We start from the raw sequence: 12,581 nt of genomic DNA on the forward strand, positions 1-12,581 counted from the left end.
TACAATTTTCTTACAGTACAGGACTATTTACTGGCAGAATTGCCTTTTGCATCTCTCTCCATCTGGCTGCTGGTAAAAGTGAAGGGTTTTTACCAGCTCCAGTCTGCTCTTTTCTACGTATCTAAAACCAGGTCTTTTGAGAAAAGTCTATTCTGTTAAGCACAGCATTCCCACGTACAGCTTACAGCACAGCTCTACCATGCTGGTATGGCTGAGGCTTCACATATTCAGTAATACATAAGGGTGAGCAGCAGCAAGTTTACCCAGAGCATCTCATCAGAAGAAAGAACTGTCTGCTCCGGAGCACGGGGCACTGATCTGTGCACTGGCCACACTGCAGTCTTGAAATCCTTTACCTGCCTCGTGTCCCACCAGCTCAGCTACGATGCTTTCTTACTGCCAGCTTCTAATAGAGACTGTAATTACACCCTGCAAAAGCATGTCCCCTTGTAAAACTAGCACCTATTTATGGAGTAATATAAAACACCTTTATTAAGGAAGTCATTCTTACGTGAATCTACTCTGAAAGCTGCTTCTGCCTTACAAGTAACCAAGATAAATATCTTTGAACAAATACCTGACATTTGCTTCTACGTTACACATAAATCATGTCAAGAACAATTAACGTAGTCCATTTTTGCTACTATATGCAGAGATTGAACAAAACATTTCTTGTAATTTCATTCCATTTTAGAACTGCACTTTCAAAAAGTGAAGACGTCAACTAAGGCTTCAGCAATAGGTTAAAAACAATAAAACAGAAAAGCAGCTAAACTTTCCAGCATATGAGGGCACATCCGGACTAGAGGCCAAAAAAAGTCTCTCAGAAAACTTTTAGTCCAACTACAAGAGATAAGGTGAGGAGATCTACAAGCATCATCCAACAAACATTTATGCAGAAAAGGAACATGGTCCAGAACCGTTCTGCTGAGTCACATTTGCATAGCACAGCCAAAGCAAGAAGTAATGCACTTCCAGTACATCAGCAATTTCTTTTATTCCAAAATATTAAATAAGAAGCTAGTTTAAAGGCCAAGGAGGCATTCAAAGAAGGCTACTGAATCATCACTAATGGGGAAATTTAGATATTGGACTTAGATCCCCATTCAAAGGGGTGCTCAGAAGACTTCCTTTATTCTTTCTGCAGTACAGACAGCACAGTCTGGCCTGATAAATGGTTTCCAGAAAGGAGGAAAGGGCATATTTAAAGTACAATTATTCTATCCAGTATCAATAAGATTGTTCCTTCACTTAAGCATATTAATATTGGACTTGGTAAATAGAGCCACTAAAAGCTTTCTTTTCTTTTTTCTTTAAGTGGAAGCACAATGGCAGAAATTACTTCAGGGGAGAAAAAAAAAACCAACAACAAATCACAGCAATGAAAGTCTGTATCGTAACGAGAACCCAGAAGAGCACACAGACTTAGAAGCTTACAAGAAAAGCTGAAATGAGTCTTGCTTTCAAGGTTGGTCTCACTCAAAACACAGCTTGGAGGAAGGAACAAACAATTAAGGGAATGAGAAGTAACAAAATGACATTTTATACTGATTCATGAAGGACAGCTTACTTCTACTCTGATTACAATACTTCACTGAAATGTCTCATACTGGGGGATCCAAAATGAGTAACATAGAAAAATGGCTAAGTAGATCTTCTACAAAGAGAAAGATTAACCCAAGATGACAGGTTTGGGAACCAACCATCTTGCACCTCCACCCTCTATTCTGACATAAAGACATAGTTATGGTCTTGTAATCATTCTGCCTACTTCTAAACAAGCTGAACACCTACCAGAAAAACACAAAAACAACTGTAAACTTGCCTTCTTTCAAAAGCCCACTCAAAACTCACTTCTGCTTCTCTAAGGTTCATAATGGGTCACAGAGCAATACATAGGAATGCCAGGATCAGTATACTTCAGTAAGCAAAGAATAGCAGACATCACAGGATTCGTCTTCAGTTCTCCATTTCTTTCCTTCTTTCTCTTTTTTACAATTCTAGCATTTTTGCTTAAGCTCTTAAAAATCCTCATCACAGACACTAGCAAGATGTCAGGATAACAGCTAGCACAAGTAAATCATAAGACTAGCTTTCTGCAACATCCTCATAGGTAGAATTTATAGCCATTATTTCAATCCCGTTATTCTAACTTCAATGAACATACTCACAAATAATCACATTGTGGTACACTTAAAGCATTGCTTGTAATGGCCTTCCAATGTAAGGGCATATTTCTGCCTTCCAGGAAATACTCTGCTTTCCCAAGTGCTAGGAAAAACCAACTCCCCCATCTTGAAAATCCCTTGGTGGCCCAGAAACACTTTAAGGCAGCTATTTTCTGCAAAGTTCACTGACCTGCTGTGATCCATCGCCATTCACCATGTGAGGCATCATGGCTACCTCCCCGTTCAGCAACGGCGGCAGCTCCAGCGGGATCTGGTCGGTCATCATCATTGTGACGTACATTCATGGAGAATTTTCCTCAACGGGGTTCCTGTAAGAGAAGCATCAGTTAGACATTGGAAAACCCACTTGTACTTTAAAAGTTCACCAACATCCATGTGGATTTTGCTATCAAGGTAGCAACCTAAGCAGGATACCTGCTTTTGCAACAGGATGCACATATGAACTTGAGGTTGAACATGGTTTAGTGGTTGATAGGAATGGTTGGACTCAATGGTCCTGGAGGTCTTTTCCAGCCTGGTGATTTTGTGAGGAACTGAATGGAGGTTTTCACTGTTATATCAAGAGCACAGAAAGTTGCTTCCATGCAAGACTTGCAAAAACCCAACTAAGCTAGATTTCCACTCTTTCCCATAATTATAAACCCCAGTCCTCATCACACAGCTGAAACAGGCAAGTTCCAAGACACTGAGGGAGACTTGCTCTGCTCCTGAAGATCAGCATGCTGCTTGCAACCACAGCTCTTGGAACTACATCACCTGTGTGGTTAAGACGTTACATCAGTTTCACTCAATATCCACAGTTTGAAGACAAACACCTTTATTTTCCTTCTACAGCCCTATGAACAGCGTGAATTGCCACCCGCAACACAAAAAGCAGGTGCCTGATTTCCACTTAACCATGATCCAAAAAGAAAGGTAGGTTTCTGCTGGATCAGGAGGGACAACACATCACCACACTCCAAACACCTTGTGCTATACAGAGAACAACCGATGTTTTCACATCAGGATTTGTGAACTCATACATCACTTCGAACACACCCTCCCCCTTCACAGCTAATTGATGTGATATATAAACATCACTAAAAACAGATTGCTTTGTAAAATTAAGTCTTAATTCAGCATTAAGAGTAACATCACACTGTTTTATGGGGCAATAATCCAGTTCTTTAGTGAGTAAGATGGATGGCCTAATCACATAGCTTATCCAGACTTCTGCACAAAAACTCCTAAGCAAAGCAACCTTACAGGTCCGGTGCTGATCAGGCCACCTCCTTAGTATCTTTCATGCCATGGAACCCCAAATTCCTGCTGAATAAGTCTATCTACATCACAAATTCAAATTAGACAAAAAAAACATGCTGTGACTTAGGTGGCTGGAATCAGCTGGCACAAGACCACCAGAGTGCAGAGAGGGGAATTTTTGGCAAACAGCAATGGGGAAATCCTTGCTCATGAAGAAAGCGTTGTGGGATCTAGCATTTACGTGGAGCACTTGACCACAGAGTCATAAACTAGGAGTTTAATTAATCTGCTCTGGAGGGGACAAAGGGCTGAACCAGCCTTCTGCCAGGGTTTAAATTTAGATTTTCAAGGTATACATTTAACAACTACGTTAAGAAATATACTGCAATATGCTGCTTTAATTTTCATTGAACTCTTCAACACCTCATTGAAATCCCATCACTTACAGAGGAACCTGACGATCAGAAACAGCAGACTGACTGTGGTGCTCCAGCTCCTGAAAAGGACCACTTGTGTATTTTACAAGCAATGGAATCATAGAATCATAGAATAACCAGGTTGGAAAAGACCCCCTGGATCATCGAGTCCAACCATGCCTATCTAGCACCTCGTCCACCCGTGCCTTAAACACCTCCAGGGAAGGTGAATCAACCCCCTCCCTGGGAAGCCTCTGCCAGTGCCCAATGACCCTTACTGTGAAAAATTTTTTCCTAATGTCCAGCCTAAATCTCCCCTGGCAGAGTTTGAGGCCATTCCCTCTTGTCCTGTCCCCTGTCACTTGGGAGAAGAGGCCAGCACCCTCCTCTCCACAACCTCCTTTCAGGTAGTTATAGAGAGCAATGAGGTCTCCCCTCAGCCTCCTCTTCTCCAGGCTAAACAACCCCAGCTCTCTCAGCCGTTCCTCATAAGGCCTGTTCTCCAGCCCCCTCACCAGCTTTGTTGCTCTTCTCTGGACTCGCTCCAGAGCCTCAACATCCTTCTTGTGGTGAGGGGCCCAGAACTGAACACAGGATTCGAGGAGCAGTCTCACCAGTGCCGAGTACAGAGGGAGAAGAACCTCCCTGGACCTGCTGGTCACGCCGTTTCTGATCCAAGCCAAGATGCCATTGGCCTTCTTGGCCACCTGGGCCACTGCTGGCTCATGTTCAGTCGGCTGTCAACCAACACCCCCAGGTCCCTCTCCTCCAGGCAGCTTTCTAGACAGACTTCTCCCAGTCTGTAGCACTGCACAAGGTTGTTGTGCCCCAAGTGCAGGACCCGGCATTTGGCCTTGTTAAACCTCATGCCACTGGACTCTGCCCAGCGGTCCAGCCTGTTCAGATCCCTTTGGAGCCTCCCTACCCTCCAGCAGATCGACGCTTCCACCCAGCTTAGTGTCGTCCGCAAACTTGCTAAGGGTGCACTCGATGCCTTCATCCAGGTCATTGATAAAGACACTGAACAGGGCTGGACCCAGCACTGAGCCCTGGGGAACCCCACTTGTCACTGGCCTCCAGCTGGATTTAACACCACTCTCTGCACATGCGGGTTGAATCACATCTATCTTAATTCTTATCACACACACCCTCCTCCTCCTCCATCTAAATAGCAGTAGAGGACTAAATGCACATTTCTTTTTCAGAAGACACACAAACTCAGCTGAAGTGCCTTTGTTCTTCAGAAGATGTGCAAACTGAGCCCTATTACCTTCAGCTGTACACCTCAAGACCAGTGTTTTAATTTAACTCAGTACCAAATTTAGCACAACTCTCACAGCTCTTTCCAATGTTCTGATCCACGTGAAAACACCACTTTTCTCATCATAACTTCACTGAGATATAAACAGAGGCAACTTATCTTCATCCATATTTAAATGAAATCTCTCCTTTTGAGACTCAATGACAAGACAGAAGTTCTCTGAAAGCTGCAGACAGTTGTTGAGAGAATAGTACATCCACAACCAGGTTTCAAGTCCCATCTCCTGCCTGCAACAACGGCTTTGTCCCAGTGTCTGGCAGTGGTTTAGATCTACAGTTACCATTATCCTGAATAATCTGCCCCGCACTGCATACATCCATGGAATAAGGAATACAGACACTTGCTAACTGGTCCTGTAGTCCTCAGGATCAGCTCTCTATCCAGCACAGTTCTATCAGTGACCAATGCCTCCCTGGCTTAGTCATTCAGAACTCTCTGACCCATCCATTACGTGGGCTACAGAAATCTGCCCAAGAGCCCAGAAGCTTTGCTCAACACATTTTCCCCTAAAGTTTTGCAATATCTGGAGCTTTTCCCTAAACCTTCTGGTTTTCGTTACTTCACAGTTTCAGGTTTTAATTTTTATAAAGATTCAGGTCCAAAAGCAATATTGAGAAGTGTTTCGTTTTGGGGGTGGAGTGGAAGGAGTGGGCAAGTGTGATTTGGGTTTGGGGTTTTTTTTTGTTTGTTTGCTTGTTTAAAATCATGAGGAAGAAGAGAATATGCGAGTTTCTGAACCATTTCTTAAACCCTTGGGATTAACTAAAACACCATCAAAAATATCTGAGTTAGCATCTTTCAATGGAAACTGACTGACTGAGTCCATAGGCAGTTGTATCTTGAACTATACAGGTTATACATGCAGTTCTGTAGCTATAGCGTTTGTGTATGTATACATATATATTCATATACAAATAACTATTATTTTTAAAGAAAGCCATGCTCACAAGAACTATTTTAAACCTACATAAAACAATATCCCCCTCCCACAAATAATCGACACAGTCATCTAGTCTGAATCTGAAAGCCCCAGCTTTAACAGAGTTTAAGCGTCACGCCGATGCTATTTTCTTAAGGAAAAAAAGCCAGACTGTAGCTTGAAGCTACATATTTTCCTAGTAATATTTCCATTCCAGGCACAACAACCAATATGTTGACATTTATTTGCTACATGTCATTATTTAAAGTTTTACAGCTGCATTCCTTTTGCTTGATTAATAGTTTGTCACTACAGCCATGTCTACACTTGCCTCACTTTAAAGGGGAGCAAAAAGAAAAAGGAATAAAAAGAGCTTCCTTCATTTGTCAGGTCTGATACGACGTTGCCAGAGGTAATACCAGCAACAGCCCTGGCTACTAAGCACAGCTGGCCATAGGCATTTTTTAAGCAGTATTTCACATAGATCTACTCCATGGTGAGTCAGATGAGATGGGGTTAAAACATCTACCATGAGACTGGCAGACTTCACATCAAAGCCAAAACCTTTGAAAAGGCATCATACCCTTATTTAGCTTAGTTGCTCATCCATCCTACTTTACTAAAACAGATTTATTCACCACATATTCACACCCCTCCTGAAACGTAGCATTCCTCTTAGAGGCAATGTTCATCCAAGGAAACTTGATTAATGCAAAGATGAGGTTTGAACACAAGCACTTTCTTTTTCCTGTAAATTCAGGAACATTGCGGGAAGAAAACACCAGACAACGACTGAAAGGGCCAGGCCACATTTCAGGATATAAGAACTCTTCCTTAGCTAAAATACGAACTGCCAAATAATAATCCACAGCTTTTTTTTTTCCGGCACTAACTCAAATTTGGGGTTTTGTCCAGAAAGCTGACTATATTTAAATTAAAAAAAAAAATATATTTCCTGTGCGTCTACATTCCCTAAGTTTGGCTGGGATGGACCACAATAATGCCAACATGGAGCAAGAGGCTGCATCTCCCCGTCTAGCTACCTCCAGAGTACAGCAAATAACAGCTTCCCATCCTGCTGCAGAGCACAGAAGAAATAACCATCCAAGTTTAATGCTTCTTTCCCCAAACCAAACTTCCAAACCTTTGGATATTTGCAAGTTACTGTTAGAAACCCCATTTGCAGTTCAGTACTACAGTCTTCCACTGATCACTGTGATGACTCCATTCCCTTAAATTAATTCAATATGTGAATTAGCAATACATAAATTAGTTGCATGTGGCACTAGTGAAAAAATTAAAACACCCAGAAGAACAAAGTAACTATCCAAAACCCCATGACCATGTATGGTGAATTAATATGACCCAACAGGTTACATCAGAGTCCCCCTGAAATTCCAAAAGCAATTTGAACCACATCAAGACACCCAAGTCCTACTTTTCCTAGAAGGTTCTACCCATGCTATTTATGGGGCTATAAGCCAAGAACATTTTTCTTTTTGTGATTTTTTCCACTTTGTCTTTCACAAAGCTGAACAACCTCTTCCAGCTATGTCAGACAAATTCAGGGAACCTGGCAAAGACAAGACGAGTTCTGAATATTCAGTCCTGTGACCGCTCCCCGCAAAGGGCTCAGTTTTTATTTCCCTGCAGCAGACCATTAAAAACTACCGAACAAAATGTTCTACTTCTTTATCAGAATCATCCGGAATTACAAAAGTTATATGACAAAGATGATAGACTGCTTTCCAATACCTGAGTGTGACATATCCTGGGTTATTTAATACACAACAAAAATCCAGTGCTAAATACACATTTGCACCAGTGCGGTGCTTACACAGGGTTATTCCTTATCATTAGAAAAGAACGTACAGCATAAAGAATAAGAAGGTACACCACTTTCAATCCCAGTGTTACTATAGGAAAGATTTGAAATACACGCAGAATAGAACTTTAAAAGGAATATTTCTCTTTCCAGCCCAAAAAACTCCTTACAATTCCAACATGAAGTTCATGCACAGACAGTGCGTGCACACGCCACAGGCACAAACAGCATATACAGCAGTTACTAAACAAGCAAACAAAAACTTCTCAGGTTTTCTACAAATTTTGTCCTCAGACGTGATGAGCAATTTTTCCACGGCTCAGCCACCTCCCAAACCAGCTCTGAACACAGGCCCTCTGGGCCACCAGCAACATCACTGAATAAGGACATCCATTTCTCAGACTGCTTTCCTCCAGATTTAAGTTCGAATGCTACTCAGCAATGGGAACCATCAGAGAAAGGTAGAGGTGCGCTGGTGCTCAACCTTCCCTTCTGAAATTTAGTATAAATGTTTAATTGTCATGATCAATAACCACAAGCTTATCGTGCCTTTTTAATGAACCCCAGAAATTACAGGGTATTAGCATGTATGGTACACACATGCCCACTCCCCCCGCTGAGGAAAACTACCCTAAAGCATTCCTTGTAAAGACAAGTCAGACATTGAGAGTGACTTTAAAAATGACAGAATCTATTACTCAACAAAAAGTAATGCATCCCATTGAGGCTGGAGGGAGAAGGAGAGGCTTGTGTTAGAACCATATATATATACACACACACACGCATCATTCTGACGTAACGCATGACCTCCTCTTGCATCGCGATTGATGCACTGATAGAGAATAAATAGAAACCACAAGGAACTTCCTTGGTAGTTTACAGAGATAGGAAAAGCTAGTTCAGGCATGATGTCAAAAGCTCAAGTCTTTCAATGACATAACTGATGTAGCAGCCAGCAGTCACTTAAAAGGTGACTATGTCCCCCCACCAGCTGTTTTCTCTAACCTGTCCCAGGACAAACCAGGTTCTGCAATAAGGACATTCAAAAACTGGCATTTTTCTGACCACAGAAGGGAAGTATTTGTGGTATCTGATCTGCGACCTCCAAACCGTATCCTAATAACTCAACCAGCCCAAGCCCTCCACCATCACTTGCATAGTTTATGTGAATATCGATGGGTTCCCCCATCCACCGCATTGCGTCACCTTCCAACACTTGTGTTCTTATAACTAGGACAAGAGGAAGTAGAAGTTACTTAAAACTATTTTGCCACAGTTAAAAAAATATATATGGAATCACAAGCTCACATCACAGGGAGTCCCACTTAGCCCAAATAAGTCAAACACAGCTTTAGAAAAACAGGCCTTGAAAACAGGGAAGACTCAAATATCACTAAATGAAATCTCACTTAAAGAAAAAAGTGAAATACAACAAGAATATGAAAATCCTTTTGCATTTGCTGCAGCTATTACCTGCAACACATATGATTATTACATAAAAAGAAATACTCTTGAAGCCATTTGCTATTTGCCAGGAGTTCACAAGTCAAACTGAAGAATCATATCAAAGTCTGGTATGTCAAATCACATCACTGCTGATCATTACTCAGCTGAAGAAATGAGTGCTTTCTCCAGCGACTGTCTGAACCAGAACTAGAGAAAACATTGCATGTATGTACAAACAGAATATGTATAAATGCATCCATAAGCTCATTTGTATGCACATATACTCAGACACTAAAAATTTTAAAGGAGCACAGGAACAGCTAGGGTGGCTTTTTCTCCGTGTTACTGTTGATGCTGGTGTTTGCCTCCAAGAGATCAAAGAGCTTACACACAGCCCCATTTTCCTCTTGCATTTTGTATAGCGTACACTGAAATTTCAGATTAATTAAAACGTACATAATGCAATTATATTTTCACTAAAAAGCAGACTGGTAAATGTAGCTGCTTTCAAGAGACTCTTGCCACAGCTTGCCACTTGAATTCAAAAAGGAGTGGTAATAATTGTTCACGTAGAAAAGCCTCTTGAGACATGAGCAGTACCTGGAGGTATGTGCACAGATGGTTGGTCAAGGCACAAACAGTCTGGAATTTGTCTTGTCTGATGTGCATTCATTAGTTTAGTTAAATCACATCCGTCTGAAGAGCGACTGAAACCTGAAAGCATTCTTTCTCTGTTTAATTGCAAACACGGTAGATTAATTTAAAAGCATCCAAACAGACGAGCTTCTTTGTAACGATTTTGAAGAAATACATGCAATTTTCAAAATCTGCTACAACAAAAGGAAACAGATTAGCAGGAATGCCTACCTACAAAGCTCACTGGCATTTTATGAAGAGGTAGCAAAATGCCTGCCGCTTGTTCTCTGTGCCATTTCACAGACAAGGACACCAGTAGCTGGATCCTATCTCCAACTAGCTGAAAAGCATAAACCACCTCTCAAAACTTAATCACTGTAATTAATCAGTGGGTTGATTCCCCTCTAGTTTATTTCTATTTTAAATAACAATGCGTTTTAATGTCCTTGGTAAATTCAATCTTTAGAGACAGAATGATCAGCAATATTCAGTTCTATAGGAGACCAAGGAAAGTTAATGATGTTTTGCTCCACACTAGTGAGAAATTATTAAGGCAACTATTCAAAGAGTAACGATACGATGATTTTCAGTAGTTTGCATTTATTTAGACTTAAAATTTGTCCTTCAGTTTTGAAGACTTGAAACTCCTTTATTTTAAGAATATCAGTTTTCCACTGTAACCAGCTGCATACTCCTCATAGAAACATCTGTAACTTAGGAACAGAAACTATTTAAAAAAAAAAAAATAAGAAAGAAAGGTTCCTAGCTCAAACTTGGGATTAATTACAATAAGCAAATAACTTCAAACATGTAGCAGAACTGAGCATTAGGAATGGGGAGATCAGGTCAAACAGCACCATGCCCGAGTGTCTTATTTCACCAGGCAAGTACAACTAATCAGCACATAATAGCTCTGATGAAATACCAGAGTAAAGCAAGCTGGTGCACAAACAAGTAATTTACCAAAGGACAACTTCATGCCACTAGAGGATTTTTTTATCTCTGGTTTTCCAGGGAGAAAACTTGTGAAAACTTGTGTAGGAAAAGCCAGCCCACCCTGTTCCCACCACCACACACGCCTGGAGTGTGCTCATGCCCCAAAGGCAATCATATTCAGGTGAAAACGTAATGGCACTAGATTTAAGGGAATAAACACACCATAAGTGAAACAGATCTCCAAACACTTTAATAGGCTTGTATTAGCAATGACTGAGGAGGAAGCCACAGGCAGACGATCTAATCCAACGGCCCCACAGCCTTCTCACTTCTGCAAACAGCATTACAAGAACAAACTCATCTCCAGCTCAAAATCGATTCTAAAGCACGCAAACACAGCATGCACCGCTGGTCTAAGAGCAAGCTACACAGAAAGAAAACTTGTATACAACTGACTCTTAGTATCCGAGGTTTCCTGTGCTTTTTCTTCAATCTAAAAATTAAATCAGTTGTTTTTGCAATTTATATTCCTTTCCTTCTTCCACCTCTTCACACCTTTCTTTCCTTGCCTTCCTCTGTATCATCACAACAGATTAAGAGGGGTCACAAGAGATATAGATTTCAAAAATAGAGAAGTCTTCAAGAACATAATTCTCACAGGATTTCATAGCACTTCATCCAAGCAAAACCAGGCCGAGGTTAACTCTTCTTGCACGACAGTGACCAATTCTTTTTCCAAGATTTTCTGTATTGCTGTTTCTTAACATTTTTTTTTTTAATGTTTTACACTTAAAAATCTCTAACTATAAAATTTGCTTTGGCACAATTTCCTTTAAATAGCAACTACTTTAAGCATATTTTTTCTTTAAAGGGAAATTAATTTATGCAACACCAAAAATACAAGCAATAATCAACATTTGAACTATTTTTTCCTGCACGTCAACATAAACATTTCAGAAAGAGATCTGGGCGCTATCAGTCAATGGCTGTAAAACACAGTACCAACAGCATCTCTGTCCTTTTCCAAGAGACCACAAGCCACATCAAACATGCTAGGTATGAAGAAAGATGATTCTGTTTTATCGACATCCTCCTCTCCAGTGGTCAGCAGGAGAAGACTGAGCTCTTCCAGTTGTGGTCCCTGCACGCTGGGTTGAGAATCAGACGATGACAGTGTCCTGACAGCTCTCCACCTCACAGAGAGTCCTGGTCCCATAATGGCAAAGGGCCATTTTTTGCAACTGAGACAACACTGCACGTTTCCTAACAAAAGGATAATCCTTTTCAGGTTCTCTGTATCGCCTCTGACAAAACCAATTTATGAATTAAATTAATAACATCACAAAAGATATTCAGGAAGCTTAAATACTGTTTCAAGCAAATACCAAGTTATTCCAACTATTTTCTTGAGGAGGAACAAACCCTTTCAGTCCAGACCTACACCTGCCTACAGTGTGGATGCCAATCCTGCACACATTTGCACTCAGGTGTGTCTTTCTGCACTCATAACCGTTTCATTTGCTGTGTATTAAAGGTACTGAACTCCCCCACAACTCGCCAGGGCTGTGCACGTGTCCAGGGACACAGGCAAAACCTCCACACAACGGGAAGTTCTTGTACAAAGGTACAAGTCAGATAAGGTGTTTGCTTC

At 41.1% G+C, this 12,581-nt stretch overlaps 1 protein-coding gene across 3 annotated transcripts in view; it reads right to left on the minus strand.

Moving 5' to 3' along the window:
• The window catches only part of FNDC3B (fibronectin type III domain containing 3B), a 201,648-nt gene that overhangs the window by 161,048 nt on the left and 28,019 nt on the right, over positions 1-12,581 (minus strand). For all 3 annotated transcript variants that reach the window (XM_069864562.1, XM_069864563.1, XM_069864564.1), the window contains exon 2: positions 2,359-2,497. In XM_069864562.1, coding sequence (XP_069720663.1) covers positions 2,359-2,469 — 111 coding nt within the window. In that variant the 5' untranslated portion in view covers positions 2,470-2,497. The remainder of the gene's footprint in view (positions 1-2,358; positions 2,498-12,581) is intronic.

The sequence above is a fragment of the Phaenicophaeus curvirostris genome, chromosome 10 (genome assembly GCF_032191515.1).
Source record: "Phaenicophaeus curvirostris isolate KB17595 chromosome 10, BPBGC_Pcur_1.0, whole genome shotgun sequence".
NCBI lineage: Eukaryota > Metazoa > Chordata > Aves > Cuculiformes > Cuculidae > Phaenicophaeus > Phaenicophaeus curvirostris.